General features: G+C 42.4%; 1 protein-coding gene across 1 annotated transcript in view; it reads left to right on the forward strand.

Annotated features, from left to right (window-relative positions):
* Nucleotides 1-27,106, forward strand: part of Cox10 (cytochrome c oxidase assembly factor heme A:farnesyltransferase COX10) — a 109,477-nt gene that overhangs the window by 18,550 nt on the left and 63,821 nt on the right. The window contains exon 4 of the mRNA XM_034507377.2: nt 11,787-11,911. Within this exon, the coding sequence (XP_034363268.1) occupies nt 11,787-11,911 (125 nt within the window). The remainder of the gene's footprint in view (nt 1-11,786; nt 11,912-27,106) is intronic.

A 27,106-nucleotide genomic window follows, 5' to 3' on the forward strand; every position in this document is an offset into this window, starting at 1 on the left:
CCACAGATATGAAAGAGTAGTAAACACAAATGTCAGGAATAGAACGAGAAGCACTGTTGTGTGTCCACTGGCTTGATAAAGACAGAGGCGTAGTTCCGTCAATACTTACCTTCTGAGAGAATTAATTTCTACATGGGGAGAGGCAGGTCCAGTCTCTCACAGGTCCAGTCTCTCACCCTGGAGCTCCTGAGTCAGTCCTTCCATCTGTCTCCAGGACACATACCTCCTCTTCCTTCCTGTAGGCTAGGCACCCCATTCTGTTCTTGATGTTACACATGAAACTCCATTACCAGTGTGTGAAGTATGGGGTAGTGTGACTTGTAGACTATTCTTTAGATTGAATCTGTGTTGACTGTCACCTTTCACTTGACTAGTGTCTAGTGCCTTGCACACAAGGGTGTTCAGGAAATAGCCACTCAATAGTGAAAGAAAGTGTAATGGACTCTGATCCATTATTTTGTTCACAGCTCAGCCTTTTATTGACAAATCATCTGTTAAAAGATTGCTGTGCTTAGCAAGGGACCTGTTCTGGCAGGTGACTTTGTTGTGCAGACAACATAGAGTGCTAATCACCAAAACAGGGTGAGTATAATGTCACTTGGTGATAACATCTGTGAGCCCACAATTGCATATGTGGTCTGTTTTTGTCTGAAGTTGGTAATGTGGTCCATGGCTGTATTTTACTGCACTGTAGTGATTTACTACTTAGGGACAGCTAAGAAATCCGTTTTCTAACCAAGTGGACGTAGGCTGCTGTATTTTTTGGTCCTTAGTTAGTTTATTGCTGGCACTGTGTCCTGAAGTCTATAATCTGCTGCTTTTTTTCAGCTCAGCATATCTCTTGAGTATTGAAGATGGCCCCACTTCGTTCCTCTCAAAAGTTTATCATATCTGTAAAAACTGTGCCCTTTGAGCTCAGAGAATCATCACAGACTGATTTGTTTTAAATGATATATTCTTCAGTTAACAATTGTCTTTCTCACTCAGATAAACAGAGGAGGTAAATGTTACCAGTGAGTCCCACTAGGCTAGGCAAGCAACTCTTGGTATCTAGGATTACTTAAAGACCATGTCCATAAGGGCGTTTTTCCACGTAGTCTTTATGAGAGTGTTGTGCTTGTTGGAAAGCGGCACTGGCTGCTTTGAGTGCTGCTCAGTGAGCACTGCCACATCCTCACTGCCACTCCATCACTGGGAGTGAAGGACTGTTGCTCAGTGAGTCCTGAAAAGGCAAAGGATGTGTGGAGCCAGGCCAGAGGGAAAGAGCAGTGGGTCAGTCCTGACTCAGCAGTCAGATGTAAGAAAGTACTCAGTACTGTTGGGACCAGAATGAAGACACTCATTTCAATACATGACTGTTGGAGTCTTTGTTGATGTCTGTGGCCTGTGTTACCACCAAAGGCCATGCCAATGATGTCCGTGGTCTGTGCTGCCCCCTGAAGCCATGTTGATGTGTGTGGGCTGTGCTGCCATTGGGGACCACACTGATCTGAGTGTCCTGCACTGCCAACTGAGGCCATATTGATGTCTGTGGTCTGGGCTGCCTCCAAGGGCCTTGTCTGGGTGTGGTCCTACTGCACCTGGGGCAGTGATTGTGATCTGTGCTGTCCTCAGCAAATTATGGAAGCCCATGATTCATGGTGACTGAATCATGCTGACTGAAGAACAAGGAGGCTACTTTTGTTGTGATATAGACGACTGCAGACACACAATTGAGAGGAAGGGACAGGGAAGGCTTCTGTGACGAACCCTGTCCCCACTCCTAACCCTCCACCAAAGTAACAGCCTAGACAGGAAGCCACAGAAAAGAGCTTTTCAGAAGTGATGGAGATGCTGAAGTGTAGCTCTCCACAACTGAAAGCAAGGGGAGGACTCAGGTCTGTTTAAAGAGCAGTCCACTGAAAGTTTGCTCGTGCTCCAGTGAGTATCTACATAGCACAGATTGGACTTGTTTATTTTTATTTTTCTATTTTTTTAATTTTTATTTTTACTTTCTTTTGGGGGGCGGTCATAAGAATGGGGAGGCATGGAAGGACTGGGAAGTGAGTGTGATCTGGTTGCCTGATGTGAAATCCCCAGGGAATCATTAAAAATATTATGTTGACAAAAGAAGTGTTTCTTATATAACAAACTTGCATGAGTATAAAAAATAAATAAAAATAAAATACTTGGCTATAGGTGATCACACTAAACAGATTTGGTAAGAAACTGAGAGAAGCCTCTCTGTTTTAGTGGAAACTGCTTGGCTAACAGTTCCCTTTTGCCAAACTCTTTTTTAGGGCCAATACTCTCAGAAGTTTAACCTTTGTGCCTGAGCTTTGGTTTTGGAGGGTCCGTTTTATGGAAAGGATATAAATATCTGACCATTATATCTCAAGAAAAACAGCAAGGTTCTAAAGTTATTGAGTATAGGAAATATATTAAGAAGAAATAGTTCATTATCGGGGGGGTGGGGGGAGCCTAAGAATAGGGTAACAAAGCAGAAAAGGTCTCAGGTTCAAAGAAAATGGGTAATTGAAAGAATTATCTGGGGGTCTCACTTAGTGGTGGCATTAGCTTAGTGTATAAACAACTCTTATTTATATTTTCATGAGGGCTGAGGGACACTTGATTACCCTTTGCTGAATGCTAACTCTAAATGCAAACCAAATGCTCCTTGGTGAATTGCCGTGGTAACCATACTGAAACACTTCATTCTGGCAGCAGTACATTTGAAGGGAAGAGGTTTAATTTGGTCCTACGTCTTTCAGAGCAGACTTTGTCATTAAGTATATAGGAGAGGAAAAGTGGGGGAGGAAGAAGGGGAAGAGACTTAGTTCTGCAGCTGTTACTTTAAATTTCTATTTTATCTTTTCATCCAAAGTGATTACAGAAAATCAGCTACTCCTGATTCATGTCCTGCCTCTCATCAGTTGACTTCTCATCAAGGGCCAGCAATGTGCATAAGAATTGTTACCCCTGTTGATATGGATGCTGATGAGAAGACTGTACGAGGAAGTTTAGAGAAGGCTGCCAGGCTAGGAAGCCTTAAAACCTCACTTAAATTAGAAATTCAACCAACTGAAACTTAGTGTGTTCATAGAAATGAAGACAAACATGGCTATCATCAGAACAGCTTTTTAGTAAAAGATACACAGTCATTAGCAAGGCAGAAGAGACTGCCTCCTGACTCTGAATTAAGTTATATCATAATGAACTCTGAGATTTTCTAACCAAAAATTGTGCCACTTCCAGGAACACACACACAAATTCATTAACTACCTCTTCATTAAAAGCTCCACTGAGAACACAGTGTCAGGTTGTGGAGTTTGGCTTATGATGTCAAACAGTGTCTGCTGTCAGGGACAGTGAGATGTATTCGCTCTAAGGGTAAGTTGGCATCTACAGAAAACTTCAGTGTTGTTTAGCTAATGACTGTAATCTTCCCACTAGATGCTGAATCTGAACTGTCAGTTGTCTGGATTGGTTCATCACCATTTCACTTCACTTAATTCCTTTGGGAGTGAATATTAAAAAATAAAGGGTATTATGAGGCAGAGCTTATGGGAAATCAGGATGTAGCTGGCCAGGGTGGAGCGTGAACCTTATGGTCCAGTTGGTGATCTGAGAAGAGAAAGGACATGTATTGATGATGCGTGTGTTTAGAGGCCTGTGATTCTCAGAGTAGAAGGCCTCTAAATATCTTGATGAAACTGAGTTTCTGAGGAAGGCTCTTGCACATCAGAAAAGGGAAAACCTTCCCAGGGGTTAACTGTTGTTCTAGAGACTATACTGTGAGGCTGGCTAAATCTGCCCCACAAGTTCTGGAAGGGTCAGTTTACAGTGACAGATAAATCCAGCTCTTTGACAGCTTACAGTGTGTGCCCTAGGCTCCTGACATGCACTGCCAGCATTAGGCTTTCTCCTCTGGGACCCTTAAAGTTCCCCTCATACCTGTGGAATATTTTGTGCATCCTAGACAGGGGATAGGTCTGAAAACTTGACTTGCCTTCTTATGATTTTGTAATCTGCTAGGCAAGTGTGTGGGTGTCTTTTCTTCATTTAGTGGGATTTTCATCTTTATGAAAACGAGTCTTTGGAGCACTTGCTAGAGAATTTTCCATAAAACAGAGAACTAAATACCATACCATATGATTCCTGCTGAGACCCTAGTTGATTGCATAGCTCCTTGTTTATACAATCAACTGCTAGTCTTGTTGGTTAGTGCAGGCGTCTCGCACTTTTTTAACTACCGTCATTGCATGAAAGGTGTCACTATATAGGAAGATATTTATAATTATATACAAATGTCATGGAAGAAATAGTTATTTCTAATTGAAATTCATGTACTCCTATACTGATAGATTCACTTTAAGATGTGCAAAATGCCAATTGTAAAATAAAGAATTGGGGTTGTGCTTAGCATGTTTGCAGTGGGTTTTGTTTCCAGGAGAGACAGACAGACAGACAGACAGACAGACAGACACACACACACACACACACACACACACACACACACACACACGGCAGGGTGACAGAGGGAGGAGGGAGGAAGGGAGAGAGGGGGGAGGGAGAGAAAGAGGGAGAGAGAATTAAATATAAGCAGAAATCTGATTTCCTACCTCATGTCTGGGATAGCCACATGCCACTGTTGAAGTGCCATGGTTCTGATGCTTGAATAAGTGTGAAGACACTTTGACTTTGGCATTGTGAAGTGCTTCACTTTCATGTAAATTGTTTACCCTATTGCTTTACCAACACCCCAAACTAAGCACTTTGGCTGGCCAGCTTTCTTCAGTCCCTTTACATGATGCTTTAGTATGTGAAATCCAAGCTGAGTGGCCTGAGGAGTGCTGCTTTGGAATTCTAGGGAGCTCATTTTAATAGTTACCAAAGCACCACTTAATTAAGCCCTTGATATTCACCATCTTTGTGCTGAGTGCTTTTGATGAAGTGAAACCCTTTGTGCCTCCACAAAGTGTCCCCAGCACTAGCAGAGACAGGAGTCCGGAATCCAAGCATGGTTGGTTACCAAGGATACTTCACTGAGAGGAGAGGGGACTTGGGGCACGGTTGCTTGTGCATAATTGAAGCTTTGTATCAAGAAAGTAGAAGTTACCCAGTATTGTTGCAGAGGCAAAAACTGCATCCATAGGTAAGTGTGTGGAGGACTTTGCTTTAGACTGGGTGTGTAAAGGCATAGTGGGTCAGTCAGGAAGAAATAGCTTTTTGTCTCCAGATTTGGGGCTAATGTTCTCTAGAGAGAAAGATTAGAAAGTGACTCTTTTAACAGTAACATTTTATAATTTTCCTGTTAACACTTTGTCATTCTTTGAGCTTGGGAGTTTTCTTTATCTCCAGTACTCTAACTCCTCATATTTCTTCAGTAATGAAGCCCTGAGTTCTGTTTAGGTGGCTGCCACTGGCACAGACCTTCAAGTCTTCCCACCTCGCGCACTGCAGCGGCCTGGAAGGCGTCCCAGAGCACATTTCCCTCAGCTCTCCACTCATGCCATGCTTGTCCTGCTAAGCACCCACCTTGCTTGAGTTATTATTTCCTACTCGAGCTCTTCAGACCTGGTATGGTGGATTCTCTGCCTCGATGGGCTGAAATTAAGGCAGCTGTTGATGAGGACCATCATCCTCGTTTGGAGCACAAGTTCAGTGCTGTTGGCAGAGCCCATGTCCTCAAATCAGTGCATGGATCAGGGGCCCAGTTTCTTCTGCTGGCCACTGTGCTCTCCTCTTAGCTCCTAGAAACCACCTGGAAGCCTTTGGCAGGTGGCCCTCAGAGGCAAGTCTGAGTAGGTGTTTGCTTCCTCAGGTCTGTCAGGGTGTGCTTGTGATTCTAACAAAATGAAACATTTTAATGTTAGGGGACATAATTTGAAATCTCTCCCCAGAGGAGGCAGGCAGACAAATGAGCCTTGTCAGTGGTGGGCCTACGAACAGGACGCGCTGGCCACTTGGTCTGACTCGTGGGGAAGTAGTTGAGCCTCAGTTGGTCGCTTGTACTCCGGCAGGCGGCCAAGTGGAGCTGCAGCTCATGCTCTTAAAGGGAGAGTATGCAGTTCTTTGGCTGACCACCTGCTCCAGAGCAGCGGTGGGTTAGGCTCCAAAGAGTGTGGCTGTTAACACTTCCTTGGGGTTTCTCGGGCACCTGCTTGCAGTGCTGCACCTCTGGGCCTGGATTGAGCAGGTTCATGCTTGGTTGACAACATTGATTTTATGTTTATTTGTGAAGGGACAGAATATGAGATTACCAAATAAAATATGATTTCAAAAGTTATTAATGAAAGAATATATTACATTCACTTTTAATGAGATCCTGGTGTTGCAAAATGATTCCCTGTAATGAATCCCAGGAAATCAATGTGAAGTTTAATTGCAGCTGTAGCCACATTGTATAGGGACATTACTCTGCTCAGTGTTACTAGTACAATTCATCAACCTTCTCTTTCTTTCTCCTTAAATTAATTGCTTTGATGAAGTTGGTAAATATATTCATTGTTAGCTTGTGATCCTTTCTAGAAAGGTCTTAGAGATCCAAATTCTTCCATAGTAATGGAAGTTGCTGTCATTTTTCTGTGTGTTACCATTTGTACATTCTAAAGCCCCAATTTTGTAAACTTTTCATTGTTACATCTTTCTGAAATCGTTTTCATTTCCTTTGTTAGCCTTTTACAAACCATTTTTCTATGTCTTCTCAGCTTATTGGATAGACCTGTGTGTGAGTCAAAAATCCGAAATGTTTTCTCTGTCTCTCTCTTCCTTCTTCCCTCTCTCCCTCTTCTCCTCTCCCTCTCTCTCTCTCTCTCTCTCTCTCTCTCTCTCTCTCTCTCTCTCTCTCTCTCTCTCTCTCTCTCTCTCTCTCTCTCCCCTCCTTCCATCCCCCTATCTGTTTTCCAGATCCAGACAGGGTTTGTCTGTGTAGCCCTGACTGGGTGTTCTGGAACTTACTCTGTAGACCAGGCTGGCTTCAAACTCGAGAGATTTGTCTGCCTCTGTCTCCCAAGTGTTGGGATTAAAGGCATGTATCACCGCCTGTCTTAAGTTTTCTTGCACTTGTATACCCTTTAAACAAGGCAAAGGCTTCAGCCTTTTTGTTTTGGACAGTTCATTGATTATAGCACTTTGTCAGCTACTGTGATAGTAACCGACACAACAGTTTTCAAGGCCATGAAGTTGTCTTTGGAGCATAAGTCATTTCAGAACCAGAGCTAAAAAATTGCTTTCAGAATATTCCTTTGAAATAAATGTTGTTTGAGTGCTGAGCCTACTGCACTGTCCCAGGTCCTGCCAGGTGCTAGCTGCTGCCATGCCTTCATGTGCACCTGTTGTGACTTGCAGTGCTGTGTCTGGGGGACAGGTAGGCTGTCCCCCAAGCAGAGGGATTGCAGTGTGCCTCTAGTATCTGACAAGCCTCCTTTGTTCCTTTATCTCCTGACCTGCCTGTCCTCTGTAGCCCTCATAGAGCCCTGCCCTCTCACCTCTGTTCTGAGGAAGCTCCATAGGAACATCAGGTGCTCACTGCATTTGCACCACTGTGCCAGAGGAAGGGCCTCTTGCCCAAGAAGCATGCTGTTAGAGACTCTCATTTGGGGGGTGCTTTGTTGAAGTTGGTAAATATATTCATTGTTGGCTTGTCATCCTTTCTAGAAAGGTCTTAGAGATCCTAAATTCTACCACAGTAATGAGTAGTGGCTGTCATTTTCGTAAGTTGATTCTCTCAGGTACTTGTTCTAGTCACAGAAGACTGGCTGACATAGACAGTATTCTGAGTGCATATAGCCATTTTGCCTTTCAAATTGACAAGGAACACAGCTAAAGAAAAATAGAAATTTAAGAAGCCAGACTGATGAGATGGCCTAGTAAACAGCATATTTGCTCTACAAGGCAGGAGGGCCTGCGTCCGGACCTCCATTCTCTGTGTAAGAGCTGCTGTGAAGGTGCGTGTCTGGGCCCCTGTCACTGGAAGGAAGAGACAAGCAGATCCCCATGGCTTGTTGGCCAGTCGACTTGTGAGTTAAGTGAAGAAGCCTAACTCAAGAAAAAGGCAGGGGAGGGGTGAAGAGAACAATGGAAAACCGGGAAGACAGTGGATGTCAGCAAGCCTGTGGCCTACATATGTGCATGTACTTGCACACATACATACATGAACACACACACACACACACACACACATACACACACACACACACACACACACACAGAAACTGTATCTGATCCAGGTATTAGGAGAGGGCTTGTCCATATGGTAAAATGACCAGGCCAGCTCAGTCAGTCAACAGATTTTCCAGCGCAGGAGTGAGGATTAAAAAGAAAAAAGATGATTAAACAACATTGTAGCATGACCCCAGCCGCCCGGCAGTGGTGGCGCACACCTTTAATCCCAGCACTTGGGGGGCAGAGGCAGGTAGATTTCTGAGTTCGAGGCCAGCCTGGTCTACAGAGTGAGTTCCAGGACAGCCAGGGCTACACAGAGAAACCCTGTCTCGAAAAACAAATAAAAAAACCCAAAGCATGACCCCAGCCAATTCTGAGGCTGAAGGCGGGTTTATTTTTTCCCAATTTGCTTTTAAACCATTTTAATTACATGCAAGTATTTAGGTCACTTCTAGGTTGAGCAACTTGCAACACAATAAATGCAAATAGTCAAGGAACAAGCAAGGCAATAAGTCCCTTGATCACTCCCTTGATCACTGTTTCGTAGGGCTTATCAGGATGACAAAAATATCTGAGCCTACTTCCCTGTCCTAGCCCACAGTCATTTTTATGCTTGAGGCCTACTTCTTTGTTCTAGCCTAAGATTTAGATTCCTGACTGAAATTACTTCTCTGTTTTAGCCTAAAATTAGATTCCTGCCTGAACTTACTTCCTTGTCATGGCCCAATGTCAGATTCTTGCCTGAAGCCCATTTTTTTGTCCTTGGCTACTGTCAGATTCCTGCCAAGCAGCCCCAAAAGCTCTCCACAGTAAAACTTCTGTAAGGCCCTGATGAGACTAGACTGAAGGACATGCTATAGGTGATACTATTTCCTTCTCTAGCATGTACCCCTTGGAGGCAGTGGTTCCACCCCATTCCCTTCCTATAGCATCTCATGTAACTTTCAGGAGTGCACCCCATCTTCATGATTCTAACCTCCAAGTCTTTGTATCTTCCATGCTTTCCCTCAAGCTGTGATGGTCTGATGTTTTTCACACACACACACACACACACACACACACTTTCTCAGGGCACACACTGCTTGTGATTTCTGTCCCTTTTTGCCCTGAGCTTCTGTCTCCCAGTGTCCCTTCTGAGCTCTCGTTTTGTGCCTTGTCTACTTTCCATATGTTTACTCCCATGCCCTTAGGTTCCTCAGAAGCAGCACATTTCCTGACGCACAGCTCCATTGCTGGTGCTCTGTTGTGCTCTTCTGTGGTCTCCTCCATGCTGCCTGCGTGTAAACACTCTCCTTCTTCCTTGCCGTTTTCTTCCCACCTCTCCTGCCACAGCATTCTGATAGTTCTCTAATCCAAATCAAGGTTGTCATCCCGCACAACCCTTTAGTGTTCCAATTGCTCACTCTGCCTGTGCTCATTCACAGGTGATCAACACGGTCACTTTGTAGAGTGTTCCTCTGTCTCTGCATGGCTTGGGACTGAACTTTACCAGTGGATCTCCTTCCTGCATAGACTCCCAGGGACTCTCAGCTGGCTACCAAATGACATAAAGTCCAGTGTGGGAGCCATCACCTTCCCTCCTGTGCCATCAGTACATACTGCTCTATTCCTGCCATGATAACAGCACTGATGAGAGAGCAGGGAAGGAACTATGCCCATGGGACTCTTGTCTACATGGAGTTTACATTTCTGTGAGGAGTCAGTGTGTGGTGAGTGCCAGTAGGAAATAGAAAGGACGATCTCGGAAGCGAGCTTCTGGACTGGCCTGTTTTCCGTGAGATGGCCAGAGATGTTCTCCTTAAGAAAGATATCGTAAATGGAGCCCAAAGAAAGAGAAGGAGCTAGCTCCAAGAGGCAGGGAGCAAGGACTCTGAAGCACATAGCTCCACATGACTGGGCAGCAGTGAGCCAGCTGAGGGGCAGTGGCACAGCGGCTGCACTTTAGTACGGCCAAGGAGTGTTTGAGCATTATTGCAGGTAGTTTCACATTCATTGGAGGTGAAATGTGATCTGTTCCCAGTTCATTCCAGAGAGAAGTACTATGGGATTGGGAGACCAGTTGGGGGAAGCTATGGATTGGACTAGGTCAGGATATTAGAGTTTCTAGGTTAGAGTAGGCAGAAAGTTTGTTGTGTGCTCAATGAAAGGTAGGCAGAAGAACAATAGCCTTTGCCCTCCAGAAAACAGCATCTTCTCTTTCCCCAGTTATGGCAACCAAAACTAGCTTCAGGCCTGGGAAGGTAGTTCATTCAGCAAGTGGGAGGACCCAAGTTTTACTTCCAGAATCTAAAAATAAGAAACAGGCTGACATAGTGGACATTTGTAATCTGCGTACTGGAGCGGCAGAGACTAGAGGGTCCCTGGAGCCTCGTGGGCCAGCAGCTCAGCCCAATTATCAACTCTTAGGCCATGGGAAGCACTGTCCCTAAAAACCATGTTGTCTCCACCTGTACCAAAACAACATGTGAGGTTGTCTTCTGACCTTCAGTGCATCTGTGCACCTGCACATTCAGACTCACAGTGTCTTCAGACATTGCCCATGTCCCCCCAATACAAAGCCACTCTGAGTTGAAATCCACTGCCTTGGATGGTGACCATTGTGCTGGTTTGAAAGATATAATCCACACAGGACACACCACATTCCCATCTCCCTATCGTGTTGTATATCTTAACACACTCAACATTTCCCCCCCCCCCCCCGCCTCTCCGTAGTGCAGTGCTGTCTTGAAGCTTTCCTGATTAGCTCACCATTGTAGAATTTTCTGGGGAATTCTTACTGCTTACCTCCATGCCTCTCATAGATTCTTGTTGGCTCTGTCAGCTTCTATAAGCCCAAAGAAGGAAATACCAAGGTCTTCCAAGGAGCAGGAACTTCTGTGCTAGTATGAGCCAAATGGCTCTGTTTGCAAACTGATGGTGACTATGGTGCTACCATCTTCCTCTATTCCATTATGGCCCTATGAACTTGTTCTGTTGCAGGCAAGCCTCTGTTACTATTGTCTGGAGTTTACTACAGAGTTCAAGCCCCTACTATTTGCTGTTGTGTGGTACAGTTACTAAACGGATATCCTACCTGTCTCTGTGTAGTCAGAACACTGAGCACAGCTTTATCTTTTATAGTCACCAGCATTGGTGTATTATTGCTCACAAATTGCTAGTCCATAAATATTTGTTGAGTGAATAAGTGAATGATGAATCTGGAAGACCCATTTTATTTTCCTACCTTTAAGTCTAATGGAGTTTAAAAGGTACTATTTTTTATGTATTCTATATCTATAACTTTATATATCAGAAAACTGCATATTTTAAAAAATGTATTTCATTGTGTATGTGTGTGTGTGTGTGTGTGTGTGTGTGTGTGTGTGTGTGTGTGGTGTGTATGTGGCCATCAGAGGACAACTTACAGGAGTTGGTTCTCTCCTACCATGTGGAGCCTAAGGTTTTAATTCAGGTTGTCAGCCTTGGGGCAGGAGCTTTTTCACATGGAGCCATCTTGCTAGCCAGAATGTAGGGTTTTTGGATGCGTCCACCCAGAGTTTGTGCTGGTATTATCATCTGGTAATAAGGGAGATGGCTCCTGTACCCCATGCCTTACCCTAGAAATCCAGCTACTGACCAGCATCTCTGTGTCTGTATTGCAGCTCTTGTGGTAAGCACCACTTCAGCAGGCTTTGCACTGGCTCCAGGCCCTTTCGACTGGTCCTGCTTCCTGCTTACATCCCTTGGAACTGGTCTTGCATCCTGTGCTGCCAACTCCATCAATCAGGTCAGTTCTGCTCCGAGCCAGGAGATGCTCTTGTTATTTGCTGGTTGGTTGTACCTTTGTGTTCGAAGAACTACCCAGATCCTGTGCCCCACTGGAAAAGCATCCTGAACCCACAGAGGTGGCCTATGGAGGTCTCGGTTTGGTTTGGTTTGGTTTGGTTTGGTCTGGTCTGGTCTGGTCTGGTCTGGTCTGGTCTGGTTTGGTCTGGTTTGGTCTGGTCTGTTCTGGTTTGGTTTTTGAAACAAATGAGTGCAGCAGAATATGTACTTGGAATGGCCAGAATTCCTTGGGTTAAAAAGTATTAAAAACTGCCAGAACTTAGTATTCTCTTTATTTCAGAAACATTTCCTTGAATTCATCATGGTTATATGCTGTTGATGTAGCTTTATTTCTTTCTGTTTTACTTTTATTTTATTTGCTTGGTTATTTTATTTTATTTTTATCAAGGTCTAGCTATGTCACTGCAAGGGGATATAAACACACTACCAGTCTCCTAGGGGCTAGCATTAGCAATATGCCACCATGTACAGCTTCTGCATTTTAAGCCACCACTATGCAAAATACAATATTTCAAATATTTCATTTTTGTTAGTTTATGTGTAAGGGTGTATGTGCATGTGGCTGTGTGCATGTGAATACAGATGTCTAGGGAAGGCAGAGGTGTCATGTCTCTTAGCGCTAGAGTTACAGGTGGTTGTAATCTGTCTAACCTGGGTGTGAGAAGATGAACTCAGTTCCTCCAGAAGAGCAACACACGCTCTTGACTTCTGAGCCGTCTCTCCAGCTCTAGGATTTTCGAAGAAACATACCCAGCTTTATGAAAAAAACAGTAGTTCAGCACTACTGTTTACTTGGTATGTACAGCCAGATTATATCATAGAATTAATAGTCAGGTATTATTTTTAATGGATCATTTTTCTTCTTGCTATTTTAAGCACCCAGATGGTTCTCTGAAATAGTTTTTTCCTTTGCCTGGCCACTGTGGTGTGTCCCAACATTGTGGGGTTTTTTCCATAAGATACTCTAGTAAAAAAGTCTTGGCTAAAACTTAAGGAAAATTGCCTCATCACCAGAACACCCAGGAGCAGTTGGCACAGTTTAAAACAGGAATCCACGTTACCATCAGGAACCAGCTTGAATGTTCAAAAATGTTATATAGAAGAAGCTAGTCTGTAAAATATGGGGAAGTAATTTGATTATGCTTAAAATCATGTGCCTCTAGAAAGTATTATCCACTGTTTGGAAAATGTTATTTGTTTCAAATAGAGATTCTTATTGCTTTTGACACAGAGCCTCCCTGCTAGCCTGAAACTCACTATGTAGACCAAGTGGGCCTTACAGAGATCTGCTTGCCTCTGCTTCTTGAGTGCTTGGACTGAAGGCATATGACACCACACACTGGCCTGTTGTGATTTTTAATGTCAAAATAATCTTATAGCAAGGCCAGCATCAGGGAGGATGACGTAGTTCTCAAAAAAAGAACAGCAAACCTGCAGTCTATAGTGAGGCTGAGGCACTTCAGCCGTTTATGCTGACTTCCATGAAGTAGCTCCGCTGGAGTCTGTTTCTCCATTTGTAATTGTAACTTGCATGTATTAGGAGATCTAAGTCAGAAGGATAAGCAAGGGTACCTTTGAATTTCTAGCTTTCCTTTTGTAAAGTAGAAACTGCACATAGCCTTATGACTAATTGTATAAACTCAAAGAAAATACTTTGTTTAAATGTGTGAGAATTGAAGTTAAAAAAAAACAACAACTAAAAAGGATCAAATGGCTTTTAGCCTTCAGAATATTATAAAATATAAAAGTTGTGAGCCAGTGAGATTCTGGCTGCCAATCCTGTGGTGACCTGAGTTCCATTCCCAAGACACATGTGGTGGAAGGAGGGAACTAACTTCTGCTCATTGTTCTCTGACTCCACACAGTCACTAAAGGACACACATGCATTTGCATACACGTACATGTGCACGCACACACCTATAATAACACACATAAATAATTAAATAAAATGTAATTTTTAAAAAATGGTACTTTGACTGGGAGCTACTTTCTCACCCACATTTCCCACTCTTACCCTCCAAAATGTTAGCTCAAGGTATTTTTTTTTTTTTTTTTATGAATACAGTTCTCTTAGAGGTGGGGAGATCTCTCTTCAATTTTTTAAGTAACTTTTTCCATATCAGTATTCAATTTTATCAGAATTTTTTGTATAAACAGTTCCAACTTTTTTTATAAAATTTTCTCTTTTTCTTTATTTAATTACCTTTAGTATTTTAAGAAAATTTTCCATGTAAATCTTTTAAAATTTTATCAAAAAATTTTCTACTACAGTTTGAATATTTTCATAAAATTTTTTCTATCTTTGTCTTCATTTTTATCAGCAATTTTTCTATAAGTGGTTTCAATTTTGTCATAATTTTATTTTATATGTGTCTTCATTTTTATCAGTATTTTTTCCATATGTATCTTCACCTTTTTTATCAGTAATTTTTCCAAAAAGTAATCTTCCAAATCATGTGAAAAAAAAAACCAAGTGTGGTGGTAGGCTTGGTGGCAGTGCCATGGAGGTGGAGACATCCAGATCCCTGGAACTAGGTGGCTGGCTAGCCTAGTCCCCATGGCAAGTTGCACGCCACTGACCAGCACCTGAGGTTGGCCCCATACTGCCATGCATGTGCATTCACACACAAGTGCATGCACAGACAAACGAGTGCACACACAAGAAAACTGTAACCCTTTTAGTAATTGAGGGAAATGGTATTCATTAAGATAGGAACTGAGCCCCAGCCGAGGTGTTGGAAACTTTAAAGAACTGTCCATTTTAGCTGCTCGGCTTCCAGCTGTTACCTGCATGCTGGCCACACGGGGTGGATTAGGTTCTGTAAGATTTTAAAAACATGGAGGAAAGCCACCATGATGGGATTCTTTTGGTACCATGCAATTGCATTGTTGGCTCTTGTGGTGACTTTTCCTTCTCAGTTTGTTTTCCAGTCCTGTACCCACTTCACATTACAGTCACCATTCCTGGGACATTTTGTCACATTCTTTCCCATGTGTCACCAGTCCCTGCCATCCCTCTTGAGTGTTGTGAGTGGTGCTTGCTTAGGGAGCACATGTCAACAGACAGGCTTCTTGTATCTGTTGTGAGCCTTCTTCCATTTGTCTGGGATCTAGTTGCATTTGGAAGCATTGTCGTACTTAAAAAACTTTGTGGTGATTCTCACCATGCTGCATTCTAGTGTTCTGAGGATTTTACCAGCTTCCCCTGCTGTAATTGTTTTTTCAGTAGTGCAGTAGTAGAGTCTAGTTTGCATTATTATCAGGCAGTCTCATAAACTCAAGAAACAAAGGGTACAGGGCCATTTCACAAGCAGGCTTAAATGGTATGAGCAGAGCAAAGAACAAACACAGTAGGCACTAAACTAAAATTATTTATTTATTTTTATTTTCTGAGAACCAAAACTGGGTCCTCTGCAGCCAGGGCTCTTGCCTGCTGACTCACCTCTCCAGCCTCTGAACAGATTCTTGAATAATAGGTAAAGATAAAAATTTTTTGTAAGTTTATGTTCACATTAAAGAGTGTGTTAGCTACTCATAGGGGTTTGTGGGAGGAGAAAAATCCTGTTCATATTTATAAACAAATTCAAATATCTTACACATATTCTTAATTTTTATGTACTTTATTTGAGCCATTATTCATTTAGTCCTGTTTCTTCTTTGCATCCAGCTTCTGTGATCTCTGTGTGAAAGAAAACAGTAAAGCTTTGGAAAGCAATTGTTCGATTTGTTTTAAGGAGAGAAAAATGAAATTCCGTTTCTGAAGGACAAGGCAGTAAGCAGTACTTAGGAGCTGTGTGGGAGAAACCATGGACACTGACATGGAAAAGCAAAGCACTAGAACGTTCTGTGATGTGTATACACATGCCATTCAAAACCCGAGCATGGCTTTAAAGTGGGCATGCCTTCAAAGGATGAAAGCAGTCTGTGAGTGTTTCCAATTTAACAACTGAAAGACACAGCGCTGTGCATGCCTTTGACTGACCAGCTCTTGACAAATGACAAACATAGCCAAGGAAATTCTTAAGAATTTAAAAAAAAAAAAAGAAAAGTTGTCAGAAAAATTAGAATTCAGTATTTAATGTGATGAGGTGTAATTGGGTTTATTTTACTCATTTATGTGTACAGTAGTCTCCTCTAGGGTTTTCCTTTCTGTGTTTCTGTTAGCCACAATCAACTACTCTAAAAATTCTATAAATTAATAATTCATAAATTTTAAATAGCTTATCGCATGTTTTATTTTTTTTTTTGTTTTATTACTGCTGTTGCTGCTCTTTTGCTTCACCTGGTTTGTAAATTAAGCTTTATCACAAGTATGTACATGTGGGGATAAATACAGGGGTTTGTCTAATTCTTAAGCATCCGGTAAGAGTCTCAGAGTGTGGTCCCTGCAGATAAAGGAGGGCTACTGTACATGGCTTTTTAGGAGAGGTTGTGCTGATAAATGAGTTTATTTCTATATGCAGTTTACTAGCGATGACACGGCATTCCACTTTATGCCTCAGCTTCTGCAGCCATCAGTGAATTGTACAGCTTTGATTGTGTATTGTGCTGTATCTGTTTACAGTGTTCCTGGAAGACTGACTTTTGCTAATTGGTTCCAAAGGCTTTCTAGGTGGCCAGCTATGAAGAATGAAACTCTCTTCCTCATGTTGAACCCTAAGCTGCTACCTTACAACTTCAGCCTGTTGGTCATAGTTCTCTATGTTGGAGAAGCTGAGTGTTCTCTCTGCATCCATGTGATAGTACTTGCAGCACATCACTTGTAACTGTGGTTACTAGGCACTTTGGTATTACTATCTAATTATTCATTTGCATTCTCTTCTTTAGAGTGCTTGCTTTCTTGAAGTAAATGATTGTGATTTACATATTTCATCCATCTGTCACCTCTGATGATAGCAGAGGAGGAGGCTAGTAGTGTACCATTTGAAGGCAGATATGGGGAGCCAAATGGCAAAAGATGTGTAGAAATAATTACAGACAGTAACCCTTATTTAGCACTTGCTGTGTGTCACATAAAGTTCTAAGCATATACGCATTAGATTGTATTTGAGTCTGTGTTCACAGGATTTTTTTTTTTAAAAAACAGTCTCTTTTGAAAGATCAAATGAATAAAGAAGGAATTCATAACTTGAACTTGTCTTTTAAAAGAACCATTGATGTTCTCAGAGACTTTAAAGAAGATTACAAGAAAGACATAAAACATAAATAGCCTCAGATCTGAGTAGTAGGTTGTAACTGGAAAGGTAAGTGTGATAAGGAATGTTATCTTTGGGATCTAGTGTACCTCTGGATGTTGAAAATTTTCATGAAGGAAATGAAAGAGATCAAGAGGTGTTAATAAAATAGGGTGAGGAAGAAACGTGGGTTTTGTTTGCTACTAACAGTACTTGAGAGACTTTCCTGGCTGAAATGAGGTAAGAGGGGAGGGCTTTGGATAAAGAGCTCTGAATTATGGGGCAGTTAAAGAAAAGAACATTTGTAGCCTTTTAAACTCCAAAAGGAGAACCAAGCAAAGATTTTTTTTTTCTTGGTGAATATGAGATTAATATCTAATGCCTCTGCAGTTTCCCCTTTCTCTGATGTCTCTTTTGTTTTGACTGCACAGTCTGCCCAGAGCAACAGCAACTGACTTTCATCTTCCATGTTGAACAAAAGCAGCCAGAGAATTTGGTGTTGTACTCTAGAAGAAGACTTCTGTTAGTGAATACCAGTGATAGAATTTGTTTAACATCATCTGTGCAGGACAAATCGATGAGAAGTGCACTGACTTTGAACTTGCAGTCATTCAAGTCTCTGGAGGTCCTGGCTTATAGCTTATTCAGATAAGCTACTGCACCACATAAGGTTTACAGAAAGGATTTTTGAATGTAGTTGGAGAGTCTCCAACTAAATACGGTTTTTATATATAAGGAAAATGATGAGCATTGCTGAATAAGGTCAAAAAGAAAGTGTGTTTTAAGTGCAGTCTGTTTTCCTGAATTTCTGTAGTCCTAAATAGCCCCTAAATTATATTTTATTCTCCTGTCCAGAGTGATGGATCTAAGTGGGGTAAGTTTGACACTGGCATTCATTGCTAAAATCATTCCAGGTGAAATCCTGCCAGCACTCACACAGATGATGATTTGAACATGATGTTTGTAGATAGGTTTTTAAAGTAATTTCTGCCACATCAACTGGTTGTTATTTTATTTGCTTCTTGTGATGAGTCTGTGAGGTGGCTTTATTTTTGTGTTTTAAAAGAATAAATGAAGTTTGGTGGTGTCATGGCCAAACCAGGCCTAGAGTGTGTGGACCTGCCTCTTGGCTTCATCTTCTTAGATGAGGTGTCAGTCCAGTCACTACCATAGAATCAGGCTGTTTTCATCAGCAAGTCCTGCTGCCCTCAGGATGGATACCTACATCACTGCTGCTAGGGTAGGAGGTGGAGTTACTCAGCAGGCAGAGCCCTGTGGTGATATCGTGAGTGGCAGGGAAGATGTAAAGTTTGGAATGAATGCCCAAGTCAGACCAATGTGCTGCCAGGGCTTTTATTTAAAATAAGGCTTGCTTGGGGTTTGGGCCACGACTGCCATACTTCCAGAACCAGCTGTCCCCACTTAGGTTCTTAGTAGAGAAGTGAAAGAAGACAATGTGTGTTTCCTTAGTGTACCTGGAGGCCTGGGTTCTCCCTTGTCTGAAAGACGTAGGACTATAGAAGGGTTTTGAACTTCAGATCCTTTCATACTTTGTTATGTTTGCACATATATGTATAACAACATATATAGTAAGATATCTCGAGGAGGGATACAAATCAAACCTGAAATTCATTAATGTTTCATATGTATCTTATATATTAGTCTGAAGGTAATCGTAGAAAAACTTCCCTACAGTTTTACATTTTGACTCTCTCAGGTAGGTGTGGAATTTTCATTGTTGGCACTCAAAATGTTTCAGCTTTTGGACTTCTAGAGTAGGGAGCCCCAGCTGTGCTCATAAACTATAATATGTATGTGAATATTGTCTATATTTATTGCAAGTGTGTACACATTGTATGCTTATTATTTACATGTGACTAAGAGAAAAGCAATTATTGAACTATGTGTATAGTTCTGGAAGGGTTGATGAAAAAGTAGATATGGGGGCTGGATAGGGGGACGGCTTGGTAGTTAAGAGCTAAGAGTATGTGCTGTTCTTCCTGAGGGCCCTAGTTGCTTTTCCAGCACCCAAATTGACCAGTTTGTAACTTGTAACTGAAGCTCCAGGGAATCTGATACCTTCTTCTGTCCTCTGCAGGTACCTGCATGAAAGGACACACACACAGAGACACACACACAGAGACACACACACAGAGACACACACACACACACACTTCTTTTAAGCAGACATTTAGTTGAGATGTGATGGTGTGATGGCAAATGGTAGCCATATGACTGTTGGAATTAGGATCCTTGGCTTGTGACTCAGTGTGTGATAAAATCTGCCTTTAGTGGCTTGTTTCCTTCCTGCATATCTGTCACCCCCACCTAGCAGAGGTCAAGCTGAGGTTCTTTGTGAATATCTTTCTTTCTTTTCCTGGTCTTTGGTTGTGTTTCGCCTTTCCTGTCAGTTTGTTCTGAATCCCATTAGCCAGTGGTTCTCTGCTCTCAACCACAGATCCCCCACCCACCCCTGTTTTTTCTATCAGGCTGACTCTTGGTTTACTGATGACTGATGGTGCTGATGGAGAAGCAAGCTGTGTGGCCGCTGCCTGGGAGACGGCTTCCTTATCTCTGCCCCACACTCCTTTAGTGGCACACAGCTTTTAAGGTTTTAATATGTTAAAAAAAAAAAAAAAAAAAAAAAAAAAAAAAAAAAAAAAACACCAACAAAAAAAGCCCTTGATGCCTTAGTATGTATTTAAAAATGGAGTCTTGGGGTGATTCTAACTGCAAGCTAAGCCCCACATGTGGATAGGAGTAGGAATTGAGATACTGAAGGCAGGAGGATGGCCAGTGGAGCCTCTCACTCGGGTTTTCTTGAGAACTGTCTGTGACGCCTCTGGCTTGTACTGGAGAGCCAGGCTACCCAGGCTGCCCAGGCTACCCAGGCTGCCCAGGCTTTGCAGGGCCATCCAGGCTAGGCTGGGCAAGCTAGTCAACCTTTACTGATTTAAGTCAGTCCTAAGATTTACATTTTTGTGACCACACAGTCCTGTCTTACTGATTTTCTAAGAAGTTTTAGAAAATATTGTTTGGTGAGAAGGGGAAATTACTTACCTGTGTGATTAATCTTAAGGAAAATTTCATCATGGCATTTCCTTCAGATCTGAAGCCAGATTTCTCCCGGAAGCACTGATCACAGGAACAAAGAGAGTGCAGGATCTGAGTGATGGAATGTGGAGACAGAGTGGAACAACAGAGATGTGGGTACTTAATACAGTTTCCAAGTGCTTACAGTGTAGGGTACGTTTATACCCTAAAATACACTGTGTAAACTGGAGATGCTAAGGAAACAGGAAGCTTTTGCTTTTATCCTGATTGAGATGTCTTTAGTAGAGAAGAATATCTGTTAGCCTATAATAAAGAGAAGTACCACTGACCAGTGTCTGATGCCCTTACGTTATTAGCTGAGGAAAGGGATGCTTATTCTGTTAGTGCTTTGGTTAGTGTATATTTGGTAGTCTAGAAAAAGGGCATTGTATGTGTTGCCCTTGTGTGAACTGAATACGAAGGATTAACAAGAGCTATGTACAGATTTTTTACACAGTTAAGGTAGGAAAAGTCACTTAATGCTACTTATGTCATCTACTAATTTAAAATAACAGGGATTAAGTACAACCTCTCACTTTAAAAACGTAACTCTCAGTTATTAAGATGTTCATGGAATTGCCAATGAGTGAGGAACTGAATTTACTAAGCCTGGTTTCTCTCAGTGACTTTCACTTGCTGTGGAGTGACTGACTAACCAAATGGCTAGCTAGCGTATGTAAGTAAGTAAGCATGTAGTTACATTTGAACATAGAGTCATGGACAGTTGCCCAATCCCACGTTTGGTGTGTTTTCCCACAAGAGGAGAAATTCCTTACAAGTTTCCAGTCGTCTCATCAGCTCTGGCTTAAGTAAAGTCACTTGGTTCAGAGTGACCCCTTGGTAAGCACTCAGTGAACATTCAGGCTTTAATTTTCTTTTTGGTGCCTTTTGAGAGGCAGGAAAATGTGACCGCACTGGTTCCTGTGAACTCCATTTATTTTGCTCAGTACAGGCTAAAATGATTGGGGTAAGGAACTCGTTGGTCTCCTGCCTTTCATTGGCCTGTGATTTGGCTGGAACTGGAAGGCAGGGGTCCTTAAGTAGTGGGAATACTTACATTGTTGGTTGCTGTTTTCTGAACCTATCCTTAGATAGCTATTGATTGCTTTTGCTAGAGATAAAAAGCTGGCTCCCTCCTTCACAGAGACTGTGCACTAAACAATGCAATGTGCTGGCAGAGTGAAAAGGGAAACCATGGATGTGGTCATTTCTTCCTGATAGGCCAGGAAAGCTCAGAGAGTGAGGATAAGGAGATGTGGTTTTCCTGGGTATGCACAGGTAAGGGCAGCTTCTGAAGCGGGGAGAACATGGTGAGTAAAGACTAGAAATGAGAAGTTTTGTTTGCATACAGGAAGAACATTCTGAAAGCTGCAAACATGGCAGTACCTGAGTACCTGAGGCACAAGGTAGACAGAGTGTCATGAGAGTAGGCAAGACACAGCAGAGGCAGACCATAGAGGGCTTCCTGTGTCTTGCCAAGGCAGCCAAGGTTTACAGTGTGCCAGGCTAACACTGGGAGACTTAAATAAGTAAACACAGATATGGCTATCTGTTCTCTGTGGAGAGAAACAAATCCCACTGCATGACTCACTTCTCTTCAAGCCGCATCTTTCTCCCTCCTGTGTCTGTTCCCTTCTATGTCATCCATTCAACAGACTTCTCCTGAGCTCCTCTTTCGTTCAGCTGCTATGCTCGAGTGGGACACAGGCAGCTCCTAGTGTAATAGTGAAAAGATGAGCTATAAACATGTTAATTAAAAAATGTCAGGGAAGGATCTATGCAATGATTGAATCAGAGACTGAGGTGATGGCTCAGTGGTTAGAGCGCTTACTGCTCATGCAGAGGACTTGAGTTCATCTCCCAGCACCCACATGACAACTTGCTTATAGTTACCTAGAACGCCAGTGGCTCTAACATTCTCTTCTGGTTTCTGTGATCACCATGTATGCACATAGTACACGTACATACATGTAGGTGAAACACATATAAAATATCAATAAATCTTTTTTAAAAATCAGCTAAAGTGACAACACCTACTTCCTGGTCAGCTCTTTCTCAAGTGGAGCAGTACAGCTGTCCTTCAGTCTGTCAGCTCAAAAAGCCTGAGTGCTTGGCCGCTGCTGTCTTCTCCATTTGATTGTGAGCTCAGTGAGAGTGGGGACCGCCTGGCCTATGATTGCTGAGATGGTCAGTCACACATCTCTGGCACTGGCACATAAGATGCTCAGTGACAGTCAGAACCAGGCCACCTGGCACCCAGCCTATACCTGCCACTTGCTAGCTCTGTGGCTTTGGGCTGTTGACATAACCTTTCTGAACCTGCATTTTTCTCATCTGCAATTAGATAAGGTTGTTGAGAGAATGAGCTCCGTATTTTTAATGCCTGGATGTGGTGCTTGTGGTCACTGTGGTCTAGGAATGATTCTCTCCACCTCGAAATTCACACATTTGAGCTCTTGAAATTCCCTGTCTGCCTAGAATCAGAGCCCCTCAGGGGAGCTCTGTTCTCACAGGTCCCTCCCACCGGCTCTTCTAGCCTCAGTAGAGTTGGCACCATACCACAGCCAACAGAATTTGGCACAAAGCATCCTATCTCTTACCTTCCTTCAGATTTGTCTCTTTTCCCATTAGTGTTTTTCTCTCCTCTTCTGGTGAGATGGTGTTTACACTTCCCAGATTCACAGCTCTTGGGGTATTTGCTCTCCTTTGTGAAGCCCATGTGCACATTCAGAAGGTTGGGAAGGTGGCTCAGGCAGACAGGGTAGTAACAAAGGCCTATAATCCCAATCCTGAGGAGCTAAGGGGTTAGTGAATGAGCCCAGCCTCGACTGTATAGTGAGTTCAAGGCCAGTATGATCTATACAATGGAGCCTTGTCTTTAATAATAAAGGAATAAGTAAATTTGTGTTCTTACCTATGAACCCACTGTTAACTGTCATGTACAAGACCCCAGTCTGAACCTAAGATCTAAAATCTTCAGTAGGTCTGAGGTAAGAGCTTACTATTAGTAAGGACAGAATTAATGTTAATCATTGCCATTATTTACCATGAAAAATATTGAATAGGGGCATGAGATGGGGAGATGGATTTTCTTTTTAAAAGTAGTTGGTTTCCTATCATCCTGAGGAAGCATTGTTAGGGGAAGCTGAGCTGGAAGCAATCTCAGTGACTGTCCTTGTGGGAAAGAACTATAAAGTAGCCTTTAGATTTCTGACGTGGTTAAGTATATGGAAAGAGTTATCTCTCGTCCAATAAAATCTTGCTGGGAAATAGTATTGACACCCTTCACAAATAAGATTGTGTCTTTTGGTGTTTTGTAAGAACCTGTATCAGTTCGCCATGGGTGACACTTTTTATTCTCTGAGGCATGTGATCTTCGGTATCTAATCCTGGTCTCTTGTTTTAGGGCTTGGGGGGTGAGGGTGGGGGGTTGGCATGCATGAGCCTTAACCAGAGGGAGCAGCTGTCATGATGGGCCTCAGCAGATGAAGGCCCGGTTTTCAACAGTGACTAGGCCTTTGGTTTCCCTCTAAAGTCTCATGATTTTAAACTTAGCACCTTTTTCTCACACTGTACTGAACAACACCTATAAGTGACTTGGGGCTCTTACTCCTAATTCTACCCTTAAGTGAGACATACAGTTTTTAAAGAGGGGAAAGACCTGTGTTCTGAAAAGAGAAGTCTTCATAACAAAATAATGGAGTATAGCGATTTCCCCCTCCACGCCCATTTTTATGATGACTGAAAACAACAGGCAGAGTATCTCAGTGGTTTCAGAGAAGAGCTGTGGCCCTAGGCCTCAGCTTGTAGGCTGTAGCTGTACCAGAGAGGGCCTTGTTATTTCTAAACTGTAAGGGCAGGGTGAGTACATTCGTATTTTAGCACTCTAAAGGTAAAGTCAAGGAGGAACAACTCAAAATTGCTTCAAGAAACACCTGGAAGTTGCAGATGTGTTTACAATTATTTCTCTATTGATGGCGTCATGTTTCAGGGAGGGCCATTAATTGTTGTAGAGTCATATGGAGCTCTTTGTGAAATTTAAATCCAGTGGTATCAGCACCTTCAAAGACAATAAAATTCCAGTCTGCGTCTGTCTGTTCCCATGTGAGGGGTTACTACAGCATGCATGCATCACCCCATAAAAGATCCTTGAGCCTAAAGTTCTCTCGCTTATAGGCAGTTGTCCTGAGGTCATTTTTCCATTTTGCAGTTGTCAAGCAGATGTCAAATTAAAACACTAGGTCTTAAAGCTAATGTTCATTTCATGGCATTCCAAATTAGTATGTTTCTTGACTTAAAAGCTTAAAATGTTCTCCACATTTCATCAGAATCCTTCAATTATTCCATTTTCCTCAAATGTCCACATATACACTAAATATGATACTCCAAGTATCTTAATTGTTTTCTAATCATAGATTTAAGAAACTCACATACGCCTTCCAGAAGCACTTGAGTGGGCATTCAGCATTGAATCATTGATGAAGACACTGTGCCATTGGTGGTGTGCGAGAAAACATCTCAGTGGCCTGTAGGCAGCATTAAAGTCATACCCACTGTAAGGTGAGCCATCAGAGGCACCTGGCAAGTATGTCAGGTTAAGTTATCTGGTGAAATTAGGTGTTATACGGGAAACACCTTAAAAGACACTCTTAAATTATGCTAAGGATTTCTGTGTGGTCACACAAAGCCATTTCTAGGGTAGTTTATTTAAAATTTTAAATTGAAGTTCCTTTCAATTGGTATTTAGTTCTTATCTTTCATATTCTCCTAAGTTAGGGTTTCAGCTTGTTCTTTTCTGAGGTCACATAGCATTTCTCCTCACAATGTCGGCTCATATCCATTATGCATATGCGACACCCTTGGCTTTGCAGAACACATGGGCTTCCTACGGTCTTCCTTTCCGCTATTTTAGATCCACTTGACTGCAGTGTGCATATTGCACTGTGATGACTTTGGACCACACCAACCTCTGCTCCATGGTGGCTGATGGTCATGGCAGGCCAGTTGCCATTGTTGTAGACCACTTGACTGCACTGTGCATACTGCACTGTCATGACTGTGGGCCACAGGAACTTCTGCTCCATGATAGCTGATGGTCGTTGTAGACCAAAAAGAAATTCTTGTACCCCAACGATGGTATAGGCACACACTTACTTAGTCATCTACTTGGAGACAGTAATTTTAACCAGGAACATTTGTGAGATGAAATGTCATGAGGCCTGGGAACTGCACTGTTCAATAGAAGGTAGAGGTTGACCCTGAAGAGGATGAGAAGAAGAAGCAATGTCATGGAAACAGGAGCACATTTCAAGGACAAGAGGTAGTAAGTATTTTACTGTAGAATGCCGACCTGGGTGTGCTGGTGAATGCCTTAAATCCTAGCACTCAGGAGGAGGCAGGTGGATCTCTGTGAGTTTGAGGACAGCCTAGTCTACATACCAAGCTCTGGCCAGCCAGAGACAAAAAGATTAGGTTGTTAGCTGAAGACTAGAGAAGTTTTTAGAGTTGAATGTGAGATCTTTGAAGCATAGCCCTCTAAGAGCTATTTTCTTGGGCTTAGGGAATAAGGAATCAACAGGCTAACACAGAGGCAGAATTAGCAAACAATGTTCACATAGGATAAAAATGACTGTTAGGGGACTGGATAGATGTTTGAAGGCTTGAAGCTCATTGGGAGTTGACTCCCCTCCATAATCAGCAGGGCTCAGAGTATTGGCCAAAAGAATGAGATCACATGTTCCTCTCAGGTCCAGGATAAAGATATGACATCTGAACTGCTGAGGCTGTAAGATTACTATCTAGTCGAAGACTTTCTGGTAATGAGGAAAGGCATACCATTATCTAATCTGTTAAGATTTACTCCAAATGGGCTTGTCACTCACCTGATTAGAGTACCCAATTAGAAAAATAGAAGCAAAGCTGTCTTTTCTAGGAACTTTGGGAATAGTATAAAGTACTAAAGTTGAATTCTTTTTTTTTTTTTTTTTTTTTGGTTTTTTGAGACAGGATTTCTCTGTGTAGCCCTGGCTGTCCTGGAACTCACTCTGTAGACCAGGCTGGCCTTGAACTCAGAAATCAGCCTGCCTCTGCCTCCCAAGTGCTGGGATTAAAGGTGTGTGCTCCCAGGCTATCTGAATTCTTTAAATGAAGTCTGTAAAGACCAAAGAGCTCAGGAGAAGCCAGAGTGAGATTCTGGTTCCAGCATGCCCAAGAGTTGTATGGCACAGTGGCCATGGAAACAAGAAGGGAGGGAGAACGATGAAACAGGCAGTGAAGCCCAGCAGCTTCATGTGAGGACTTTCCAACTCATAGCATTGTGACCATAAAACTTGATCAGTATAGTGGCTGCATGTCTGTATTCTCTAATACTTGGGAGGCTGAGCAGAAGGATGTGTGTTTGCGGCCATCTTGGGGCTACACAGAGAGAGAACCTATCTAAACATAAAACAACAAAAACCATTAGATCGTTAGAAATGCAGCAATCATGATGCAGGGAATCTCTGTCTGACTTTGTTTCTGTTTTCCTCTGTGACTACATAAAGAAGCTAGGACCATGAGACCATCCTACTGAAGCCTGGCTTACTTTTCATTAGGTCTTATTCTTGAAAACTGCTAGTCTTGATCCCAATTCTACAATTGTTTCAAAGCTATTTGCTTATATCTTCCACCTCTCTTTTTATTCCTCCCATGCCGCACCTCAGCTTTCACATCAAGATTTGTTACCTGAATTTATTTTGAGTAGGGAATAAACATCTGTATACAAACTTTGCTTTTTACAAAGAAACCAGCAAGAGAAAATAATAGTGTGGGAAGGCACTAGCAGAAGTGGTAGAGAGCCACGGTGGAGGCTGTGGTGGAGGAACACGGAG

Source organism: Arvicanthis niloticus, chromosome 6 (genome assembly GCF_011762505.2).
Source record: "Arvicanthis niloticus isolate mArvNil1 chromosome 6, mArvNil1.pat.X, whole genome shotgun sequence".
NCBI lineage: Eukaryota > Metazoa > Chordata > Mammalia > Rodentia > Muridae > Arvicanthis > Arvicanthis niloticus.